The following is a 24,935-nucleotide window of genomic DNA, read 5'->3' as shown; positions in this document are numbered from 1 at the left end:
AGTTCAAAGAAATGGGTCGATGTGGGTTAGTGTCCTAAGGAAATGTGACAAGTTTCGGATCAGAACGAGTTTTCGTACAAGACAGGTTTCGGTACGAAACGGGTTTCAGATTGGAACGGGTTCGGTTCAGGTTTCAAGCCAACACGAGTTTTCACCCGTGATGTGTTGGGTTTTGGTTTCTTTTGTTTCTTTCTGGTCGATTCCGGACTCGTTTTTGTCTGTTTTTTCAGTTTCGTTTTTGTTCGGTTTGAATTCTTTTAGTTTCGTTTTAATTGATTTTATCGATTTCGATTGATGTGGTTCAGTTTTGGCTTTTTGTTTCATTTTCGTCGATTTTTTTTATGGAACGAGGACAACGTAGGAAACATTTTAGTGTTTTTACTTTTTTTTGTTTATGATTTATATTTTGTGTTATAAATTCTTTTTATTATTTTTGAATATGTTTTTGAGGGTTTTTGATCTTAATAGAAAACCCCTCAAAACACTCATAACTTAAAATATAAATAAAAAACAAAAAATTAAAAAAAAATGTTTTCACAGTTATTCTCAGTCACACAAAAAAAAAAAAAAAACGGTTCGACCCTAACCTATTCTGACCCAAACCAAAAACAACCATTTTTTTAATTGACCCGTTTTGACCCAAACTAATTCTGACCCAAACTCGTTTTGACCTATGACTCATTTCAACCCATGACTCGTTCGACCCAACCCAACCCATTTGCCACCTTAAAATGTATCTGCTCGTTTTATGTTCGTTTGTTAACACTATACACACAATCAGTTCGTGAATGAACATAATTGAGCTAAAAATAATTAGAGAGACTAAAAAGTTATTAAAACAAATGTAATGGGGCTTCACAATTTATATGAATATATATATATTAACAAACGTAAATGAAAGAACAAACAAACGTAGACTAACAAACATAAATAAGCTAAAACAAATTTAAGTGAAGGAGTTTTTCTTTTACTGAGCATGTTGGCACTTCATGACGTGACTTGCTCAGACGTGACTAATAATCTATCTTTTAATCGAAGCCAATGGACGGATTTATTGGGCTTTGATTTGTGCTCGCCGGAAACGGTACAAACGTCACCTGAGCCCAATATGGTTTACATGGTTGTTGGTTTTTGAAGATAGATGATGAAGATGATGGAAGAACATGATGAAGAGAAATTGGGAAGAGAGAGAGAGAAATAGTGTTAAAGAAAAAGATGACTTTCGCCCTATAAATGGACAAGACGAGATTTCCTAAAATTTGGCCGGAGAAGACGAGATTACTTAAAGTTGGCCGGAGAAGACAAAATTAGTTAAAATTTGGACTGAGCTGTCGAGATTCATACCATTTTGAACATCGTCGGATCAATTCCCAATGTGATGCCCCATACGAGATTTGGAGGGTTTTTTCTGGATTTTTAACAAAATTTGAGCTATTTTAGGTTTCTTTTCTAAACAAAAGGCCCATTTTGTAAATTTTCGTTTCTTTATAACATGGAAAGAACCTTAACTCTTTTTCCTATAATAAATAAAGTGGATGGCTTGTACATCATTCAGTGATTTATGTACTAATGTAAATTACTGCTCAGTTACTTTAATCTAAATTTTCAACTAGATTCAAACCAAATGGTTGAGTATCAATTAGAGTAGAATGAATTAATGAATGAATTAATCCAAGTTAGCTAACTACTAGTTAACTAAGAGTCGAATAAACGACTAATCATGATAAACAATTAAACAGGGCCGGCCCGTGAGCCAATGAAATGAAGATAGGGCTTTAGGTCCATAGTTAAATTCCTAGATTAAAAAAAAACATTATATATAGGTATATATTTAATCGGCGGATTAGAAACAAATATCTATATAACCTTTGGTGGTAAGCTTGTGTGTTGCTAATTTGCAAGTCACGAGTTCAAGACTCATTATCAGTACTCTGTTTTTTTGGGTTTTTTAAAACAGTTCTCATAAAAAAGGCAAGAAAGTTTCATTTCGATTTAGGTCTTCAAAATCGTTGAGCCGTCCGTGCAATTAAACGAAGCAGAATCTAAGCTCGAAGTGAAGCAACTTGAAGAAACCATTTTGAACAGTGGATTAACGAAGCAGTCAAGAACCCAAAACTATGATCAAATTCAAGAAACTAGATATTGTAATCGTTAAGGTACTGTAATTGTACTTGTAATTTTAATTCTATTTGTATTCCTCACATAGTCACATGTAACATAAATTCATATTATTGGTTGTCATTCGGGGAAAACAAATCAAATTATTTTGTTCAATATTTCGGTTAAGTGACCTTTTTTTAGTGTGTAAACGTTTCGGTTAAGTTTTAATTTTATTAATTTGAAAAACCCGAACCAAAACGAATATAAAACTAGTTAATTAGACAACTAGTTACTTAGTGCGAGACTTTGAGTGTGTTTGCAAAACAATAGAGTTGTCGTCTCATCCAAAATACAAGAAATAAAAAAAAATATATAATTATAAAAAAATATACATACTTTATTTTCGAGACAATACATAGATCTATTTTTATTTTCTGATTTTAAGTAATATAAAGCAAAACTATTTTTCTTCTTCATTTTATGTATCAACTTTAGAACAAAATTTTTTTAGCTGACGCTACCCTTTAATTTTTATTATGGATCCGCCATCAAGTGCGTGTGTATTCCACTACTAAATCATAATTTATTTCTTGTATATATCAAAGCATGGACTCATGCTTTTAACTTGCGAAAACGGTAAGCTAACAAATAAGCTTTATCCATTCTCTACCAACATGTATCATGCAAATACTCATGTGTTAGTTGGACGTTTCTTTAGAGCATGAAAAGAAACCTTTCCTTCTCCTAAAATAAATAAAGTGGGTGGCCTAAACTAATAAAGGGAAAATTACATAAATAGAAATGTTTGATCAAGATTTTACCAAAATAGATATGTCTATTTTAGACAACATCTCTCAAATTATTGGTTTTTGACCAATAAACAACTGACACGTCACCGAAGCCGGCTAAGGCAGCTAAGCCTTAGCTGCAATTTTGTGGGCACGGAATTTTATGAAAAGTAAACAAGTCCCACCTTTAACCAATAAAAATTCGACACGTGTTAAAGGCGGCTAAACTTAGCTTACATCTATAGTTATTTAGCCGGCATCTTTAACTATTAGACGTCTTCGGGATACGTGTCTATTTAGTTAGCCGGCTCCAAATATTCCTTCTTAGCCAGCTCCAACTCGGCTTGTAGGCTAAGACTTCACTTAGCCGTCTTCTTTTCTTCATTTAGCCGTCTAATTTTAGCCGCCAAAATTGAATAACTTACCAACCTTACCAACTCTATTAAATATTTAGCCGGCTTCACTTAGTCGTCTTCTTAGCCGGTTCAAATTTAGCCCCAAAATTAAATATTTTTACCTACTCACTTAATTATTTAGCCGGCTTCGCTTAGCCGCCAATTTTTTTTCTCCTAGTCGGCATGTTTTAGCCATCAACAATAAATACATTTACCTACCCAAATTTAATTTTTCACCAACCATTTTTATAAAACTATACAACCATATTCACTGCATCTTATAAAACCATTTTCACCCTCTCAAACTTTTTTCTTTCTTATCACAAGATCCTCATTTTTTTTAAATATGTCACGTTAACGTCGTCATTTACAGTGGTGGGAATATGATAAAACGACTCTTAAATAATGTTAATATATGAAAAAAATTATAAAAAATTTTGGTTGTGTAGAGTTCATAAGAGTTCTTAACTTTTTAGAGATCTTACCACACAAAAAAAATATAATAATAATATTCATCAAACATATACAAGCGACAAAAAACACTCCCCCCTCCCATCACCCCATTTATCGCTCGGGGGAGGTGGGGGTGTTCACCCAAAAGTGGCCATTTTTCGCCCACTACGAATAGCCATAAAGAGTTGATGATGAGTTCTTGAAAATTGAAACATAATCAATATCGAACAAGGAGTATTTTTAACATTTTTTTGGGGTAAACTTGATTTATAACAAACTAGGAGGACTTGTAGTGAAAGGCTGAGAACTTTAGGTACTCAAGTGCAAGGTGTGTTAAACTTGGAGGTCTTGATGGATTATATTTGTAGCTATATATACTTCCATATCATTCATGGTACTTCATCAACGTTTGTTCAGTCTTCTTTGAGTTGTTATGTGATTGTTTGCATTCAGCCAGGGAGGTCGGAGTGCCCCCGGGTTTCTTCGCCACTCTGCAGCGGCGAAGCTTGAACAAAAACGTTCGGTGTTCGGACATTAAAAAAATTTATACACTGAAGTTCAGGTTCAAAATTTTTAGACAAAAACAAGTAAATTTACTCAAGTATAATAAATTTCGAATGAAAACGTGTAATTATATACTACAGAGAAAAAAAAGGGGATGGTTGGGGACACCCTGGATCCCTACATAAACCGTGGTCGTCGTCGATTCGGCACCAAATTGAGGTAATTAATTCAAGAAGTAAAGTTTTATTAAAGACTTTTTTTTTTCTTTTTTAGATTGTTGCTACTAAAATGTGCTCCATCAATTAAATTTGAAATTGGCATACAAAATAAAAATAATCTGAAATACTAGTTGCATGGTATATAGTAATAAAATAATGTAAATATAAAAAATAAATTCCATACACTTTATTTATTAAACTAAAGTATATGGATTTGTGTGTGTGTTTTTTTTTTAACAATCTTAGTTGTATATGTAGATTCTAGCTCGGGTTAACTTTTATTAAATTTATGCGATTTATTGGCTCCTTTTATATTTCATTGAAACATCCAAACGATTTACAATGAAGTGGTAGGTAAGCGGGCAACAAGCTGCGCCGCAACCCCCTTTTGGATAGCAAACCCAATCCGACTAAAAACAAAGTTTTGATTCTTATGGGCTGATACGTTACTATACACAACTTTCTGAACCCTATTCAAAAGGTCCACGACATCTGGAGCTAAGAAACCAAAATTGTCAAAGGCGAAGGGGATAAACACGTGTTGATTCTCCAAACAAGCTCCCTCGTGTTTAGCAACCTTGCCCGATGCCGCCTTCAATGCTGCCTGGCCTGCTACAAATCCAGTGTCCCTAATCCCAACAAGAGGGGACACTCTTGTGAGGTCGACACAAGCGTGTTTTCCCCCTACCCACCCAAAAACAAGTATATCGGCCGGTCGTAATGTAGATCTTCCTTCTTGAGGATCCGTAAGAAAGTTTACGGGGGCTTCCTTTTTAGCCGAAATTCCGGCTCGTTTAAGAACATCGCATAGAACATCCCTCACCAAATCATGTCTGTACTTAAACCCAGGCAACTCTTTGAAGTGAACCGCATGCTCGCCAAAAGAATCCAAACAAACCTTACGGCAAACCGGGCACGGCTCATCTACCGGAAACAAAGGGATCATTAACCGATACTTCAGGATGGCCCGGTACTCCAAAGCCGACATATGTTGGCCCAATCCTTCAATAGGGAGAACACTTAAGAAATCTTGAGCCCGATGAGCCCGAAGACACTCAAACACCGCTTTATGACGAGGGGATAAATCAAACTTCATTTCCAAACTCTTGATGATTCCACTATAAAGGGCACTCGCCAAAGCATGTTGGGCTTTAGGGGGGGGCGGTGTCTTTATTAGAGAAACCGCTAATGTCAAAATCGAGAAGTGAAATGTGCAACCGATCTATCGCACTCCCATAATCGGAGTCAAACCCATCAATACCACAACCTCAAAGAATGTGGTCTTGTAATTCCCAAGATTGCGCCCTCGAGGCCACAAACGCATAAGTAGAAACATCTGAAGCTAAAATAAACCCAAACCTCCAAAACGAGTCGGAAGTGATGCCAACCTCCATTGAAAATCTCCAAAGAAGGGACCACCACAAACCACAATGTCCTCAATCGCCCCCCGAAGGCCATTGTCAAACACAGAAACTGCTTCCCCTACATACACAGGTTGGCATGTTCTGAGACCAAACAACAACTTTCCAACTCCCATACATGAGCGGAGCAAAAGGAGCTCGCATTGAGGGTCCCGCAAATGCGGGAGATAGCTCATCAACTCCACAGCACGCGAAGCCCTTTTCATAGCAAGTTCACTGATGAACCCGGCATCCCGGCTAACGGCTCCCCCGAGGAGTTTCACACCTAGCACCGGTCTTCCAATCTCACAAGGAAACACCCCCTCCTGCACCTTAACCCCATTGCACGACGGCCAAAATACTTCGGTTTTCTTAATATTAAGTTCAAGGCCCAGGCGGGGACCCTCCGACCTGATAATATCTAAAGCTTTGGCAACCTCTTTAGAGTCCCCAATAATTGTACCATCATCTAGGTACCAAGCATGAAAGAGAAGCTTACAGGAACTCTGGACTAGATGAATAAGTGGGTGCAGAACTAAGGCGAAATTCTTAAATTGTAGACGACGGATGCTCAAGCTTACATAACCGAAGAGAATGGGCATGTTGTACCCCAACTTGTGATTTCAAGGGATAATCACTTTTTTCATTGTGCGAAATAGTCATTTTGTAAGATTTTCTTTAAATATAATTTATATATAAAAAGTATTTTAGAGTTGTGGGCTTTGGGGAGACGGGCCATGGGCGGTCACCTGCCTCGCCCCCTCCTCGAGCTGACCGTGATCATTTGCAAAAGGCATGCATCATGAGTTGTTTATCTAAGTTTCTGACTACGTACTCATTCAAGACTAAGATTATAACTTACGCCTTGTATACCTAAATCCAACACACTACTGACCATACTTTATTGCATTCTACACTATCTTATACTTAAGGTAAGATGTTATAAAGGAGAGTCGAGCCTATATAGCCCCAAAAGTGACATGCAACCTAAGCCTAAAAAAGTAAAAAACAGAGATAAATGCAAGAGCTTTTAGCCTATAGCATGTTTGAAGTTTTAACTTCATGAAACCCATAGCAAGGAGGTCCACGAGTGCCATATATATAAGTATTCAGCTAATGTCACGTTGAGCGTCTTTTGTAACATACAAGCGGTGTGGTTATTATGGTCGTATATATTTGAGATTGCAATCCCGATAGGGCGGGTTGTAAATGAGAAAAGTCAGCATTGTTATAGGTATCTTAACCTTAAATTTGGCCTGGAAATTACTATATTAGAAAACAATCTTTACAAGTGACTGGTAAAAATTAAAGAAGAAATAGTATAAATACCTCAGTGATGCAACTTCCGAGACCCGTGTCTTTAAACATTTGCTGGTGAAAACACATAGCAATAATAAGTTGTTTTTATTGTTTTTCTAACCAATATTATGGAAACACCGATGGCTCCGACTAGAATTTAAATAAGAGCAATCAATTTAAATCGATGTTTCCATAACATTGGTTAGAAAAACAATAAAAACAACAAATTATTGTTTTGTGTTTTCATCAACAAATCTTTAAAGACATGGGTCTTAGAAGTTGCATCACTGAGGTATTTATACTATTTCTTCTTTAATTTTTACCAGTCACTTGTAAAGATTGTTTTCTAATATAGGAATTTTCAGACCAAATTTAAGGTTAAGATACCTATAACAATGCTGACATTTCTCATTTACAACTCGCCCTATCGGGATTGCAATCTCAAATATATACGACCATAATAACCACACCGCTTGTATGTTACAAAAGATACTCAACGTGACATTAGCTGAATACTTATATATATATGACACTCGTGGACCTCCTTGCTATGGGTTTCATGAAGTTAGAAGTCCAAAACAAGCTCTAGGCTAAAAACTGTTGCATTTATCTCGGATTTTTAGGCTTAGGTTGCATGTCGCTTTTGGGGCTATATGGGTTCGACTCTCATTTATAACATTTCTATCTTAAAGTATTAGATAGTGTAGAATGTAATAATGAATTACCAGTATTGTGTTGGATTCAGGTATACAAGGCGTAGTTATAACCTTAGTCTTGAATGAGCTATCAGAGAACCTTAGAAAGACAATTTAAGATGCATGTTTTTGCAAATGATCAGGGCCGACTTGGAGGAGTGGTTAGGCGGGTGATCGCCCATGTCCCATTCTCCTCGGTCCCACAATTGTTAAATAACTTGATGTATAATTTATAAATAAATTTATCTTTTAAAACAAAAGGTCACAAAAGGTGCGTTTATGTAACAGAAAGAGTGTTTCATGAAAACAAAAGTTTTTGGTTTAAACTGTAACAACAAACTTTTTTAGAATTCTAAGGGCTCGTTTCTTTTTTATCACCCCGAAATTTTAAGACTTCTCGAGAATGGTGGAGTCTAAGCTTGACCTAAATGAGAGACTAGAGCAATGACAAGCAACATTAGAGCACATACAAGAACACTCTTTATCCAAGAGATTCATTTAACCCACATGGCCCGTTTGATCTTACATCAGTCAATCCGACCCATATACTTACTATTGTAAACATATTAACTTACGAGACCTCGAGCTTGACCCTTGAGTTGTTTTTCAAGCTCGAGCTTAACTTGTTTATTACTCGCTAATTAAATTATATACGATTTTAATCATTTCTATTTATTTTGAGGTAAAAACCTTTAAATGAGTCTAAACTCCGTTCGAGCTCGTATAGTACCCTAAACAAGCCAAAACTTATCTCAAGCTCGACTATGCAATATAAAATCAATACATCAAAGTTCAAATAAGTAAAAATTAAAAGAGTGAACTATGATTTTCGTCCTTGTGGTTTACCAAAATCTGCTGTTTTAGCCAATATTTTCAAATTTGCGTTTTTCGTCCTTGTAATTTCATTTCACTTGCAATTAAACCTGAATCCACTAACCCTGTTAAGTTTGCTCGTCAAACTATCAGCATGCCCATCACGTGATGATAATTGTCATCATAACCTCCCAAATAAACCCCATTCATGACAAAATTATGGCTGGATGTGGTTTATTTTATAATGAAAAAATTGTCCCTCACGTGAGAGGCACGTTGATTGTTTAACGAGCAGACTTAACAGGGTTACCGAGTTCTGATTTAATTGCAAGTGAAGTGAAACCACAAGGATAAAAAACACAAATTTGAAACTATTTGACTAAAACCGCGTCTCGATAACAAAACAAACTTTATTAGAGACTTGAGCTCGCTTTTTAAGCAACACCATGGCGCCTTAAACCCTTGGTCACCCACCAAACTCCATAAACCCCACACACACAGAGTCCACCATGAACCCTAGATCCATAACTAAGCTTTATCACTTCATGAACTCAAGGTACTACTCGCTACATTAGCAATCAATTGGTTGATTATTTGTGCTCTATTGATTGATTAATATGTTCAAAAATGATCTCCGAAACCCTAATTTTCCGTCAAAACTTGTCCGTGCGTTCAATCGACGGGATTCGTGTGGAATTTGTGGTACCTATTGATGCAATTGCAGTTGTGTAAATAGTATATAATAATTTGAAGTTAGTTTTGTGATGTATCAGGAACAAGTTGTTCAAATTTGGGGAAAATGCTGGAAACCGGTTTAATTTGATGTCGTCGTCTGCGGCTGCTGGCATTTCTACTGTTAGACAGAGTTATGGTGCTGATGGTATATTATGCAGTTTTTATTCTTTTATCTTTTATTGTTAGTGTTGTGGGCTGAGATCAACTAGGCTCGTTTCGAGCACCGTTTCTAAAGAGAGCACCGTTTCTAAAGATCGGCTAAGGCTTGACTTGTTTATTATTTTTCAATCAATTTTTATATATTCTAATTATTTTTGCACATATTATTATAATGATAGTTTTATATATAACATAATACATATTGTTTAGTTATTTACTATCATAGTTTTGGGCTTGGGCTTGTTGATTAAACAAGCTTACTTTTAGGCTCTGGCTCGTTTAAGCTTGTCTCGATTCGAGCGTTTTTGCAAGTTGGTCTCGGGCGGCTTGGCTCGTTTACACCCCTACTGACTGTCAGTTAATCGGGATTAATCATATTGGAATTTTATATATAATATTTTAAACTTATTAAACGGATTAGATTAATATGTATAAATTTACAAATAAATTTGACCAAAGTTTGACAGATTTTGTGCGATTTTGACTGCCTTTGAAATATTACTGATTTTAGGGGCCGGTTAGTTGAAATCACATCAGCAGCCCAACGATTGGCAATTAATGGCCGGTTAGAAGTTAGAACCGATTTTAACAACACCGTTTACTGTTCATAACAATATTCATGAAACTGATTAGATGTTGTATAATTTTGAGTATTCAGGGAGAATGTCTAGCCGTATATTTGCAGACTATTCAATTTTCAAAGGCAAAGCTGCACTATCTGCTGCCCCTGTTCTTCCTACTTTTAGTAAAATGGATGTATGTTTTTGTTATTGTATTAGTTAGAAATATTATGATATTCTAGTTATAAAAAACTTGTATGTTAAACAGTCTGGTTTTACAAAAATTGACCGACGTGGTGTGATTATGCTGACTTTTCGACCTGCTATTGGTGAACGCAAATATGATTCAGAAAAGAAACAGGTAACTACTAATTATATGTAAAGTATTACTTTTGAAAGTATATAATTAAAATTTGCTGAGATCTAACAAGTTTTATTATGTGGTGTAGTTGTTTGCATTATCGGTTACAGAAGTCGGGTCCTTCATAAGTTTAGGCCCCGGAGATTCGTGTGAATTTTTCCACGATCCGTCAATGCAGTCAAGGTAGATTATTATTAAAATAATTTAGTTTTGGTGGTTTATTTGGCACACATTATTTAAAAAAGGTAAATTGATATGTTTGATGTACAGGGATGCGGGTCAAGTGAGGAAAAGCTTATCAGTGAAGCCACACACGGATGGTTATTTCATTTCTCTAAGTAGGTTATTTTACGAATTATATATATATATATATATATATAGGATCAGGATCATAATAGAACCTTTTTGAAATTGAGAACTATGAGAACCATTTTGGACCACAAAAAACCCAAAAATAAAAAATCATAAAATAAAAAAAACACAAAAATCAAAAAAGTATAAAAACCAAAATTCTTATTTTATCATCCCGGTTTCATTAAAAAAAAAAAACTCGGTTTAGCTAAATTATATACACATATATATAATATATACATATATGTATATTTACATGTTTTTTTTGTACACATGTGTATAATTTAAGATAAATGATACTGTACATATGTGTATATTACGTAACCAAAGATTATATAAAATTATACATATGTGTATAATACGACGTTTTTTTTTTGTTTTTTTTTGTATTTTTTTAATGAAACCGGAATGAAATATAAGAATTTTGGTTTTTTTACTTTTTTAAAATTTTTATTATTTTTTGTTTTATGATTTTTTTAAATATTTTTTTTAAAGGTGTTTTTAGTGGTTCAAAATGGTTCTCAAAGTTCTCAATTTGCAAAGGGTTCTCTTAGGATCCTTACCCTATATATATATATAAGTTATTTAAGTTTTTAATTGGAGCAAAATGTGAACATTGTTTCAAATTATTTGGCAGGTGTGACAAACAATATCTTGAAAACTAATGAACGCTTTACGGTTCCTGTGACTATCGCTGAGTTTGCAGTTTTGCGTGAAGCTTTCAGTGTATGTCTTCAACTTTCAGTTATTCACTATATATAAATCTGAAATATGTCAATATGAATCCATTAATGTGAAAATGAGTCATTTTGTCTTAATGTTTTCTTTACTTCCACTAAAAGGTAGTAACTTTTTAAACAAGGGTAAAATTGTCATTTAAAAAAAAGAACTAACAAAAAAAGTTATTGAAGTTCTGAGACAGTTTTTGTCAACTGTTAATAGGGGTGTGCGTGGTGCGGTTCGGTGCGGTTTTTGGCTAAAATCAAACCAAAAACCAAAACTTCGGTTTTTGGAGTTTTTGAAACCGTTCAGTTTCGGTTTATTCGGTTTTTCAGATTTCGTTTTGTTTTTCGTTCGGTTTCAGTTTTTTTGGTTTTTGCTATTTGAGGTTGAAAATTTTAGGCCGAAAAAAAAGTTGACAAAAAATAATGAATTTAGGTATAAATAATTTTGTTAATTGTAAAATAATAGACTATTATACATTTGATCAAAAATATTGGAGTTACATATTTTATTAAATTCTTATAAAATACTTAATATAAAATATACAAAAACAAACATTAGGAATTCGGTTCGGTATTTTTTTACATGCAAAACCAAAACCGAACCGTTAGTGCGGTTTTTACAAAAACATAAAACCAAACCGGCGGTTTTTGTTTTGGTTCGGTTTTTTCGGTTTGGATTTTTTGGTTTTTTCGGTTTCTTGCACACCCCTAGCTGTTAACACGAACATAAGGACGGAAACCGTAATTTACCCTAGTTTTTTTAATCATATTATACTAATTTACATACATGGATATGTTGAATTAAATATACTGTTAACTTCAATTGCAAGCGATGTATCTTTTTAAACAGTTTAATAAATATTTGCTAATTTTGAATTGCAGTTTGCTTTGCCTCACATCATGGGTTGGGCCCATTGCACCAACCCGTCAACAGACGGTGTTGGGGATTTTTCGAAGGTGCGCCCGCAACTAGCAGTAGCAGCCTCAGAGTGGGACAGATGATGCATGCTTTTACGAGGTTAACTGCTTTGGTGGGAATCGAAGTTTGTTCTGAAATTCCTATGTTAATTCGGTCTTGTTATTTTGTGTGCGTTTTCTAGAAATCGTTGGACATGATGTGATGTTGGTTGCTTCAGTTCGACTTCTAAATGCGCCTTTATAACACTTGTGGAGCAAGTTATTGACTACCTTTTGGTATGTAGTATTGAATATGGTTAATATCATGTTTTGTGGTTATTATGCTTGTTCTATTGTTATGTATTTGTTAGATATGTGATGTGAAATGGTTGCTAGTTGCAACTGTGTTATTTGGTACACGTATAACACGTTTAACTAATAGTGTTAAGTCGGTTAAAATTCGATGCTGATGTCTTTGCCATATGTTTATCAAAACGACTTAGTTTTATAAAGATTTAATTAAACTTATAATAATAATAATAATAATATATGGATTTAAACACTCAGTAGCTCTATTTGTGTTTAGTAAATCATCACTAATTGTTTTATGCGGGTTGTCATTCACTCATTCGTGTGATTGCATTACTTATAAGGGTAGCGTCACTGTGCACGCGCACCTGACTAAAAGTGCTTATATTTAGAGTGAAAATTGTCACCTCTAAAACTTTAAATTCATTTGATATTTCCTTAAAGTTTTTTAATCTTCATTTTGCAGTTTAACTATAGTTGCTAATTTTGTCGAGTGGGGATGAAATCGATAGTGATAGCGTACCATAAAATCATTAAAATTGAGGACCGAGTAGTCGAGTACCTTACCGAATTTTATTGGTACGAGACGGGCATTGATACAAGTATTTTAATACATAAATCTTCAATGATCTTGATAACAAAATTCTAAAATCTTTATCTTAGTACCGATAGCCGTGCTAAATAGGCTAAATTAGTACTGGTATGGTCATTAGGGAAAGAAATCTCGTCCCTATTGTCGAGTGTCAAAACCGTACATAAACATGCATGTATTAGACACCAAAAAAGTAACCATTCAGGTAAACAACTTGCTAGATAACAATACAAACCAACTATTACAAAAATTTCTAATACACAAACAAAACATACATATCTTGCAAAACCAAAATCGACTACATGGTTTCACTATATTGCTACCGATGGATGAAAAATTTGGATTGCAAGTGGTGTATGTCGCGAGCAAAACCGAATATAATTAAATTTAATCATCATGAGGTGCATATTTGCACTTGATATCTTCACCTTCTATGAGCTTCTCTACAGCATCTAAAGGAAGGCCCACCAATTCTAATGTCTTTTCCCATACTTTGGAAGCCGTTTCCACGTTATGGGCTTCTTCCGACGGGTTCGTGGGCCGACAATCTTGAGAAATGAAAGCGCCTACGGGCCATTCATCTGCTTTCAACATTTCACAGTACTCGGGTATTTGAGGATCGGTCGCTGCAAAAAGAGAGCTTCGAGAACCTGTACAAGTACATCATACGGGTCAGTTTTGACCCGTTTAATTATGAGATTATTGAACAATAATTAATTACTTGCCTTCTTCAGCATTGAAGATAAAGTAAGGGATTAGACGATAACCGGCCTGAACTATTTTGTGAAGATCTCTTGCCTGCATGCAATTGCCACATCATTTTTATTAAATATCAATTTATTAAATTAAAATAGTAAATTTAGTTTGGAATACTTACAACATTAGTCTGAACTATGCCTGGAGATACGCATATTACATTTACGCCAGCTTCAGTGGGCAGCTTTTTGTGGAGAACACTACTAAACATGACCTGCAAGCTTAAATGAATCTATGTCAAATATGATTACAAAGTTTATGTAATTTTAATAATATTGTAACTTTTTTGTTGACAATTGACCCGCTCTATTAAGCCAAGTTTTTTATTTTACCCTTCGACACGTTAGAGATAAGAACTCAACCAAAGTTTAATTCATTACACGAAAAGGCTAATTATTGTGAGAAGGATTTTCATACTAAAAAATGGCTGTGCACCAAATTCAAAAACTTGTTTTATAACTTTATAGGTTTTCTTTCCGTATAAACACAAGGATTTAATGTGTGCGCAAAAGAATAAAGAAAAGCATTTAAAAAAATAATTTGTGGGGACATAAATGATGCACAAAAGGAAAACAGAGTGAGTACATCATAATGAAAAAAAGAATCACTTTTTCTTTACTTTTTATTTCTTTTTTGTAATACATCAGAAAGTCAAGGGCACCCACAGATTATAAAATGGTGGAGATTAAAAAAATATATAAAAAGATTTTGTTAGTACCCGTCGACTTCTCACGATTTAAAGCAGTCTTATCTGATCCTAACACTCTCTCTCATACATATAGAGACACACCTGTGCTAGTTTGCTGCTTGAGTAACCCACTAAACTTGTAAACTTTCTTTTGCCGGACATGACATTCATATCTTCAGGGTCCACAAATCCAACTTGATGCATCTAAACAGAACACAATTACAATTTATACAACTGCAAGTATATGCAGTGAAAGTTGAACTACAAAAATTTAACTAGGCTAGATTTTTATTAGTAGTCCATATACTATCAAATTGTGCTTTAACCTGCCTCGATGCTCTTTGTATAAAAAGTCAAAACTATAAGTCAAGTAATTCTAGAAGAACAAATTGACATTACAAACAGCTCTTGTGTTCATATAAAACGCATTACTTGCATATCAAAAATGAGAAAACTTGGGACATAGAACTGTTTGTGTGTCAACCAATCCAACTGTTTTGACCAGTAAAAATTGTGTATTTTGATTAAAATCCCGCTATCCAACCCCACCTGAGTACCCGACTAACTCATGTTGCTAACTTAAATGAGAACACTAAGAATCTATTTTCTTCATGTCTCTAGCACTATTTAAGAACAAGGTGCTTGGAAAAAAACAAGTGAATATGATTGGATAGCACTCACTAAACTTACATTACTGACAACAAATTACCATAAGATGCTTGTAAATAAGAGAATGTATATATAGAGCTATAAGATATAGATAAGAACTTACAATTGAGTTCACGTTTACAATTCGACTAGGAGAACCTCTTATAAGGGATGGTAAGAGCAGCACTGAAAGCAGTGCTGGAGCCAGATGATTCACTTGCATGTGTTCTTCATATCCATCTTTTGAAAACTTTTGTTTTTCTATATAAAAATAAAACTAAATTGCATTATTTGAACCAGTAGATAAGTAGTTGAAAGCTCTGTTAGCTTCACTAAACACACCCTGATAAACTAAGGGTTTATAGAAGTAAGCTAGTGTTTACTTGTCAACTTATAATGAAATTCAAGTTTGAAGCTAATAAATTACAATTACAATTCTAAGTTCACTTGGTTTCATATCTTATCTATTTGATCCATAGTAGCTCTTCAAATAGTGCCAATCATTTGTTCTAATATATACAATTGATGAATCATACATTCATACAAATTGGTTTGACTGTGAGCATATTAATTTAGGTGTCAAATTGTTTGAATTTCGAAAACAAAACACGTAGATTACAAGGGGGCTAGTGTTTATATAGTTATCTTGCTTTATTAAAACTTATGTATTATTACTTTTGTCTATCTCGTTGCATTGTACGTCCTGTGATGGTGTTGATACTTGATACCCCAGATAAAAGCCCTTTTCCATTATATCACAACTTTTTTTCTATCTTTTGCTATCTAATTCACTGAAATTGAAGGTTCTTTTTTACATAGTCTTACTAAATGTCTAAATCATTAAAGTATAAATCTTTTTTCTTACTTTAACCAGAAATTAGGAATTTAGGATAACCACCAGCTCATCAAGTTATGGAATGAGGAGTTGAATGGTTATCAAATATTACTTAAAGAATATAACAAGATAGTAAAACTATAACCTATAAAGAAACATGCTATAAAAAAAACACAATGCACACTAACCTCCTATAGAAAATATTCCTGCATTATTTATCAGCACATGTAAAGGTCCCGAGCGTGCATTCCATGCCTCAGCAAATCTCACAACCGAAGCCAATGAGAGAAGATTCAATTCCATCACCTTAAATTTCATAAATTGACTGGTATCAAACCGAGACCCTTAAACCAAACACCTAGTGAATGATAGATAAACTACATGTGTGGTTACCATATACCTCAATATTAAGAGGAAGGCCCCTTCCAGACCATTCATCCTGCAATTTCTTAATAAGCTCATGGGCCGCTTTGGTATTTCTAACTGCCATAACAACATGTGCCCCTGCTTCTGCCATCTGTCTGAATAATTTTATAAAACAAAAGAATCAAGTGTGAGTAAAAATATTTGAACAACTGCCATCTGTCTGATTAAGTTTCTATCGAGAAAGATTGATGTTTATTATCCCACTTGATGAGAAGTGTTATGCAGTGGAGTTGGATTAGAGTAACATTTAGCGTTTAAATATGTATGTCTGTTTACTCAGTGGCGCCTATTATCTATCAAGATTCTCCAATATAATTAAAACATTCTTTCAAAATTGGGATTAAAAGGCGGTATTTCTCATGTGAGAACCATATATTGTGATACAGCAATGTAATAAACCATAATTATTTATGATGGCAATTGAGGAGGCAGAAGAAAAGCAAGAACAGTGTTGTAGAACTCGCTAAGCGCTAGTTGGGTGGTGGGGTACCGCCTAGCGATTAACAGGGATTATTCAGGATTAATTGGATTAAAATTTTATATGTAATTTTTCAAAAATTATATACACACACAAATTTTCAATATTTTATATATATTTTTTCAAACTTATTAATCAGATTAGACTAATAAATATAACTTGATTGGATTAATAAGTAATTTTTTTCAAACACTTCAAAGCTTTTGACCAGCTTTGATAGATTTTGACCTAAATTTGACCAGTTTTGACCAGCTTTGATTGACTACCGAGTTATTGGTCCGGGTAGGTAAAATCGAATCTGCAATCGCGATTTTCACAACAGTGATCAAGAATCAATGACCCACAGGAGACCTAAGAAATGCTAAATCATCCTCCTAATGATCAATAAACTCTTGGCAATAATTCCACCACCTAATTCCAAACCATTAGTTAACTAATTGGTGCAATATGTAGCTGTGTTTGTCTCAATCTGGTAAGTGTAAATCGAGTAAAAAAGCACTTATTAGTAGATTATCAAAATTGGTACTGACAAAACACAATCGGTACCGGTACCGGTACTCGGTTTAACATGTTTCCGGTATCAGTAACATTCGTTTCAGTATTTTTAATGGTACCGAAAAATCAGTACAGCATTCGGTATATATGATTCAGTCATTTTCGGTATCTATATTTTGCAGTACAGTACCGAGCTCATCCCTCGATTATAAACTACTGGTTCTCCTGTTTCATTCAGCCCTAACTATATTATATACTTATTTAATTCAACTGAAGTTCATTTAATTACTAATCAAACAAAATAATTCACAATTTATCAAAAATCCTAATCTCGGAACCCTAAAAACCCAAACTCAAACATTAACACTAAAAATTAAAACAGAGTGATATATAATAATTAATAAACACCTAGCAGTTTCTCAGCCAATACCACTGGTGTGTATATATTTTAATTATAACTTTATAACTTATAATAAAACAATATATACTAATTAATTAATTTTTAACATTATTGAGCCAGCTCGAGCTCAGGCTCAAACTCGTTTATTAAGCTCAAATCGCTCAATCGAGCTTTTTCACAGCTCAGGCTCAGGCTCTAGCGGCTCGGCTCGTTTAAAAAGAAAATGTAGTTGTGTTTGGCTTAGCTATATTCTACTTAATAATAAATTCAATTGGAGTTCATTATTTAAAACCGAAACAATATAGTTCACAGTTTATCAACAATCCTAATCTCGAAACCCTAACTAATAATAATAATAATAATATACAAACAAAGACATACCTGGCGGTTTCACGGCCAATACCGCTGGTGGATCCGGTAATGACGCAGGTGAGATCGTTCAACGGAGGTAACGGCATTGGATTCTGCAAGTGAGAGGCCATTATACGCTGAAAGAGCATCTCGTAGGCTAAGTTGAACCAGCCTCGAATCCACTCCATCCATCCTAATCCTTTCTTCTTCGCTTTCGAAGTCGCCGGCGCCGGAGAGGTGTGGTCGTCGTCGGAGGATGATGATGACGTCATTGCCGGAGAGAATTGTAGATCTGTTTGTTAGTGAGTGTTGACTGTGTGTGAACTGTGATTTGGTATTTGTATACAGGTGATAAGTAATTATTATCAGTATCACACTTGATTAGATTCTGCTGTTACTTTTTTAAAAGGAATAAAAAAAATTTAATTTAAAAAAAAAAGTTGTAAAGGTTTTGAACTAAAGGGTTTCTGATACGAGGGATCATAGGGTCCGTTTAGGGGCGTTTACGGTTTGGTTTGAAACTGTGAAATCGTTCAAACCGGTCATCGGTTCGGTTTCACGGTTAATTAATTCCTTAAGTTTTGGCCGGTCGGTTTCAATAATTTTAAACCGTAACAAACGGTTTGATTTACGGTTTGTGTTAAAACCGACTGTATAAATCCGGACTGGAGCATACAATTTAATTATACTTTCATAAATATTTTATGTTATATAGTATTAATATTTCTGTTAAATATAAACCGGTAGTATAAGTGCATATATAATATTCATGTTAATGATTAATTAAATACTAATTAAAAAATTGGGTTGAGGCACAAATCCTAAACGCGGTAAAAAGTTGCAATGACTTTGGATTTTGGTTTACAAGAATAAAAGTTCAACGGTTTGCCCAACATTCCCAAACCGTGAAACCAAACCGTAACTAACGGTTTGGTTTGGTTCGGTTTAAAAGTTCAACGGTTTGGTTTTGGTTTACAAGAATAAAAACCGTTACTTACGGATCGGTTCACGGTTTAACCCAAAAACCGTGAAAATTGGACCGTGAACAGCCCTAGGTCGGTTCCCGGGTCTAAAAGTTACTATTAAACGGGTTAGGGTTTGGGTTCGGGTCGGGGTTTCACGGGTCTAACCATTTTTTTTTCATAAACTGGGTAAGACCCATGAGCCTTTAACCGATCAGACCCAGTCATTTGCAATTTGGTTGGATCCTAGGTCCTGAGAATACCACTAAATGGGTTTAGGTCTGTGTCGGGTTTCACGAGTCTGGCCATTTTTACTTTACATAAACCGAGTAAGACCTGCAAGACCCTAATCGATCAGACATGATTATTTAGAATTAGGTCAGATCCGTGTCTTGAGAATACCACCAAGCAGGTCTGGGTCCGAATTAGACCTTACGGGTTTTTTAACCGTTTTCACACTCTTAGTTTCTGATCAAGGTGTGGATATAATGTTTTTTTTTAATTTTGAAATAATTAAGATTTCAACTCTTTTGGGACAAATGCATAATATATTTGCCATTTAGGAAGAAAACAATGGGTGCATGAGTTACTAACTTACTAGTTACTACTATGTTAGTTGTCTATTAATTGTCTAAAAAATATTAATGGAGATTATAAACTTAAATACATATTGATATGTTAATAAGATTGTAATTATGTTATATCAAAAATCAAGAAATTAGTCTTGATATTTGAAAAGAAAAGAAAGAAAGGAATGTTGTTTATTTAATCTTGCGTTGTTGATACACACTCATAGAACCAAACTTCAAAATGTGCTTAACACTTGGATGCAAGCTTGAAACATGAAGATCTTAGTGAAAAACACTCAAAAGTCTTCGAGAAACAATGGGTGTTCATGTGGAGATGTTAGAGAGAGTTCTAGGTTGATAATTTTCGTTTGGAGTGGCAAATGATCGAGCTTAGGTGTAGAGGTCGTTAACTTTGAGCTAGACATGTAGCAAACTCGTAAAATTTGCAAGTTTGGTTTGGCATCAATACATATTGATCACAATATGATACATATCATGAACACCATGGGTGCCAATTTGAACCCTAAATTCTATACTTTGCGACTTTGGCAGTTTAAGTCCCCCGACCTTTTCTATTACCAAAACAAGTTAACCCAACACTTAATATACATCACGAATTCTTGTATATACATATATGCATCTTTGTACGGGGTGTTCCAGTTTACCGATGAGATCTACACCAGGGCCGGCACAACGAATGTGGATGCCTAAAATCGAAATAAGATTTTAGGGCTTTTGTATGACAATTGTAAAGGGAAAAAAATTGTTTTACTACAAGATTTGAACTTAGAACCTACACTTTAGTAATAACCAAGTCTATCACCACACCAATACATCATTTTGAATTTACTTTACTCATTATAAAATATCTATATATAATGTTTTTTTTATTTGGATACATGAATTAAGTGTGGGTCTAAAGTCTTAATTTATTTTCGCTGGCTCACGGGCGAACCCTGATCTACACCAACGGAATACTGAGTGACATATCATTGGATGTGAGTCTTATGTTTTATTATGTGTGATGACATGATTGTAACCAGTATTCTTAGCTAGAGTGTATCGTCGGTACCTAATTCTATTATTCGAATTAAAAGTGGTCTCAAGTTAAAGATAATATCATTTTAGTATGAACAATTTATTTTGTAAATTTGTGATGCAACAGTTAGTAATCTTTCACAAATGTTTTTGTATCGAAAACTTAAAGTGTGTATAAAGTTTGAATATCCTGAGATTGATCACTGTATTATGAGATCAAACTTTGAGTTATGAACCCACAAATAATCATCCTAAGTTTTAGTTCTTGATCATGAGCCTTAATTGGCCGAAAAGAAATCTATAATTGGTACATTCATGTCACTCCCTTGTTCTTTGGTTGCTTCTTGCTCCACCTCGACCTCGTCTTTGTTTTTATGGTCGATTACTTCACTCCTGTTAGATTCGGTATTTACAGGGAGAAAGTTGTAGAACTCCAAAGATCGATCTCTTTTACCTGAATCCTAATGAAATAATTTAAAACACATAGAAAATGAAATAATATCCTTGTGAACACGTTTTAAAATTAGTTGTAATTTGGCAAGACGTGAATGGATGTGTAACATATGCTATAAGTTAAAACGAGTCATTTTTAAGTACATGTCAAAATAGACTGGGTTAATCCGTTAATAATGTTATTTACTTTTAAAACTTATTTATTAATAAATGCGAGAATTAAGATTAAAAAATACATAAGCAAACGATTAAAAAACATATAAAGGAGTTAATTTGATGGTTTTTTATATACGTGTGTGTGTATATATATATTATGTAAGAAGTACAAAATTTTAAAAATATATTAACCATTTTATCAAAACATTAAACTATTAACGCTTGTTATTTTATTCTCGTAATAATATAGTGTTTTGTAATAAATATCACCTGTATAATTGTATATATTATAAGTTATTTATGACATCATCTGGTTTTTAAATCAGAGTACTTGGTAATAAGTAGATCAGTAAGGCGGTTGATTCGATGACTGGTCCGGTTATATATATGTTAAATTAGATTTAAAACAAACCCTAATTATATTGTCAACCAAATATGTCCCATGCATGCAATACCTTCATCAACTTTGAATTGTTGAACCAAATTCTTGGAGAGTTGTAGATGTGACACAATATTTCTTGAAAGCTCATAAGGGAAATTAGCTAACTGATATCTTTCCCTAAACGCACGATCAATAGCCGCGGTGGTGGTTCGATGGTGGTGCATTCGACTAGACTTTTCGCGAACCTTACGAGCCATGATCACATGCCAATGGTTCTTAACCGCATTATCGGTTCGACCAGGGAAAAGCTTCGCAATGTTAGCCCATCGGTTCCCGAATTCACGATGATATGCGAGTAATCGTTCCTCTTCTTCCTCGGTGAACGGACTTCGGTTGATCTTTGGATCCAGTTGGTTGAACCATCTTAATCTGCAACTCTTGCCTGCACCAAATGAACAGTTTTATTAATACAATAACAATACGTTGTTGTTGTTGTTGTTATTATTATTATTATGAAATTGCTTACAATGGAGTTTTTGGCTGTTTTCAACCAAACAAATCATATAAACATTACATTATACGAATACTATATATACCTATCGAGCTTGGTTTGTTTTGACTTACGGTAGATCGAGCTTGGTTGTTTCAAGATCTATTTTTAAAGCTCGAGCTTGTTTCAAGATTTTATTCATTTAATATATATACATTTTTAATTATATATTATTTTATTTTGAGAAATTAATGCTTTAACAAGTCTAAGCTAGACTCAAGCTCGTGTAGAGTACCTTAAATGAGTCAAAGCTTGGACCGAGCTCGTTAAAATATAGTTAAAGCTAAAAAATATCCTAGGCTCATTAATGATCAAAGAGCCTAATTGATCTTCCCATACAAGGCTCGAGCTCAAGCTCAATAACTAAGTGAGTTGTATTTTAGGCTCAAAATCTTTCGAGTCTTTTATCGATCCAATCTCGAGTATCTCGCAAGCGACTCGGCTCGTTTTCACCTAGGCGCTGGTTTTCACCTAGGCGTATTGATCCATAACTTGACTAGCAATAGTGAAGCATGAGTTGATCCATAAGTGATCAACTCCATAACCAGAGCTGATCACTGATGGATCACATCTCGTTTTCTTAGTTGTTGGTTAACTATTCGTCTAGAGAACAAACTGTTCCAGACGAACAGTTAACCAACAACTAACTTACGCCTCATCGCATGTCATAGCTAGATATAACAAACGTATACGAATCTAAAAATTAGGTAAACAAAATTAAAACATGCATAACTCAACTAATCACATGCGGATTAATACAAATCAAAAGAGCAGTTTCAAATTTCCAAAAATAGAGGACACGAACTAAAACTCGACCTGATCGTCCTTGTAGCTTCTCCGCTATGGCGTTCCAGTTATGAGGACCGTACTGATGGACAAGTTGCCGAAGCTTTTGGTCCTCGGACGGCCGCCAGTGACCGCGGGTGCACATATGGATGAATTGATAGATCAGCTAGTGAATTAAGGTGAATGAATATTTGTTTGTGTGATTTAATTAGGGTTGAAGAAATTAAAGAGAGGCCAGGATCAGGTAATGGATGGTGAGTGGGATATATATATATATATATAATATATATATATTATATATATATAAGGTTGAGAAGATGATATTGGGAGTTGGTTTCTGTTAGGAAGAGTGTATCAGATAGTGATGCAACGTCTAGACTAACTGAAAATATATACACCTTATTTTCTATGCATGTTGGTACATCCATTCATGTATATCTCTCTCACATACATATATATTTCATATTATATATATATATAGAGAGAGTTCGGTTAAAATAAAAAGTAATTTTACTTGCGAAGCGCGTGAAACAAAGAAAGAAGATAAAAACGGTGGTATGTTCGTAATTAATTTGATTAATAAAGTAATTACGCTACAACAAAATACAAATAACGTGATAATATTTTTGCGCTACTTGTAAAGTGTGGTGTAGTTATTTAATTACTTATATAACTTTGTTTGTATGTTAACGCTATCCTATAGTCCTATACGTACACATGCATCATAACGTGTTACAACGAATATAAAACCTATAAAGTGGACAAATGTAATAAGTTAACTAGATGCTATTGTATTGATGTGTATTAGTAAAACATAATAAAACAACAAATCAAAGTTGACTAGTTAGACATCCCATTTCCGGGTTCAAACTCGACATAGGGCGGGGTTTATGGATTTCATCTGATTTCTGCGCATAAGGGGGTTACGGTCGAGAAGTTAATCTTGAACACAGTCCCGAAAAAATAAGTTTACACATGAGATCTTCTCCCGTTAAAAAAATCTACTTGTGCATTGAATTTCATCACATCAACAAAGATAACCTAAAAAATGTTAATCAAAACGTGTAATTACCCACTTGTATAATAGGTGTTTAACTTCCTATTAATTACACTCTTTTTAACACTTCAAAATTTAACTATAAATTTATTTCTTTTAAATCGTCTTTCAAAAAATATTATTTTATAAATTAACTTTACGCATCTAGCTGTACATATTTGAAATTTTTGAATCTGTCCAATTAGTTCATTAAAAATTATTTATTTATTTATTTTTTGTTTTATATTATGATATTCATATAACAAATAAATTGATTCAATTGCAATAGAGAGGTGGATAAACGGACAACAAGCTGCATTATCACCCCTTATAAATGACAAATCCGATTCTGCTGAAAACAAAATTATTGTTCTTTGGCGTCGACAAGTTATTGTTCATGATAAACATGTTAGTCATAACAAACACATCAATAAAATAAAATCTTTATGATTTAATTATATGAGTCAAATTAATATTTTTTCTAAATCTTATGTTACAGTTTAGATTTTTATCATCAACACCCCCCCCTTCACACACACACATGTTTTATATATATATATATATATATAGAG

General features: G+C 34.1%; 3 protein-coding genes across 3 annotated transcripts; 1 reads left to right on the top strand and 2 right to left on the bottom strand.

Moving 5' to 3' along the window:
• The first annotated feature begins 9,136 nt into the window (after positions 1–9,136).
• LOC143627269 (single-stranded DNA-binding protein WHY2, mitochondrial-like) lies at positions 9,137–12,842 on the top strand. The gene is made up of 8 exons (XM_077097131.1): positions 9,137–9,221; positions 9,439–9,545; positions 10,218–10,315; positions 10,388–10,480; positions 10,569–10,663; positions 10,751–10,818; positions 11,469–11,557; positions 12,439–12,842. Exons 1-8 carry the CDS (start codon positions 9,175–9,177, stop codon positions 12,556–12,558), a joined length of 717 nt encoding a protein of 238 aa, XP_076953246.1. The 5' UTR covers positions 9,137–9,174; the 3' UTR covers positions 12,559–12,842.
• Positions 12,843–13,594: 752 nt separating this feature from the next.
• On the bottom strand, positions 13,595–18,742 carry LOC143628843 (dehydrogenase/reductase SDR family member FEY-like). The gene is made up of 8 exons (XM_077098317.1): positions 18,462–18,742; positions 16,682–16,802; positions 16,470–16,587; positions 15,571–15,707; positions 14,901–15,002; positions 14,232–14,324; positions 14,080–14,152; positions 13,595–14,004 (listed from the first exon to the last, which is right to left on the bottom strand). Exons 1-8 carry the CDS (start codon positions 18,701–18,703, stop codon positions 13,742–13,744), a joined length of 1,149 nt encoding a protein of 382 aa, XP_076954432.1. The 5' UTR covers positions 18,704–18,742; the 3' UTR covers positions 13,595–13,741.
• Positions 18,743–20,958: 2,216 nt separating this feature from the next.
• Positions 20,959–23,472, bottom strand: LOC143628852 (transcription factor MYB52-like). The gene is made up of 3 exons (XM_077098324.1): positions 23,358–23,472; positions 22,065–22,433; positions 20,959–21,454 (listed from the first exon to the last, which is right to left on the bottom strand). Exons 1-3 carry the CDS (start codon positions 23,470–23,472, stop codon positions 21,279–21,281), a joined length of 660 nt encoding a protein of 219 aa, XP_076954439.1. The 3' UTR covers positions 20,959–21,278.
• Positions 23,473–24,935: the final 1,463 nt, after the last annotated feature.

This window comes from Bidens hawaiensis, unplaced genomic scaffold, assembly GCF_021521415.1.
Source record: "Bidens hawaiensis isolate Kalapana, Puna unplaced genomic scaffold, B.hawaiensis_p1.1 tig00000458_1, whole genome shotgun sequence".
In the NCBI taxonomy this organism is placed as follows: domain Eukaryota; kingdom Viridiplantae; phylum Streptophyta; class Magnoliopsida; order Asterales; family Asteraceae; genus Bidens; species Bidens hawaiensis.
Note: the sequence above shows the minus strand (reverse complement) of the source record. Positions and strands in the feature narration are given on the sequence as shown.

What these genes read in the sequence shown, in the direction of transcription:
- LOC143627269 (XM_077097131.1), top strand. Translation starts at nt 9,175, where the DNA reads ATGAACCCTAGATCCATAACTAAGCTTTATCACTTCATGAACTCAAG. An exon ending in TATCACTTCATGAACTCAAG is followed by an intron (nt 9,222 to 9,438) that starts GTACTACTCGCT and finishes GTGATGTATCAG; the next exon opens with GAACAAGTTGTTCAAATTTG. An exon ending in TTTTGCGTGAAGCTTTCAGT is followed by an intron (nt 11,558 to 12,438) that starts GTATGTCTTCAA and finishes TTTGAATTGCAG; the next exon opens with TTTGCTTTGCCTCACATCAT.
- LOC143628843 (XM_077098317.1), bottom strand. Translation starts at nt 18,703, where the DNA reads ATGACGTCATCATCATCCTCCGACGACGACCACACCTCTCCGGCGCCG. An exon ending in GCCTTCCTCTTAATATTGAG is followed by an intron (nt 16,588 to 16,681) that starts GTATATGGTAAC and finishes ATGAAATTTAAG; the next exon opens with GTGATGGAATTGAATCTTCT. An exon ending in GCATAGTTCAGACTAATGTT is followed by an intron (nt 14,153 to 14,231) that starts GTAAGTATTCCA and finishes AATTGCATGCAG; the next exon opens with GCAAGAGATCTTCACAAAAT.
- LOC143628852 (XM_077098324.1), bottom strand. Translation starts at nt 23,472, where the DNA reads ATGTGCACCCGCGGTCACTGGCGGCCGTCCGAGGACCAAAAGCTTCGG. An exon ending in GAAGCTACAAGGACGATCAG is followed by an intron (nt 22,434 to 23,357) that starts GTCGAGTTTTAG and finishes CATTTGGTGCAG; the next exon opens with GCAAGAGTTGCAGATTAAGA. An exon ending in ACAATTCAAAGTTGATGAAG is followed by an intron (nt 21,455 to 22,064) that starts GTATTGCATGCA and finishes ATTAGGATTCAG; the next exon opens with GTAAAAGAGATCGATCTTTG.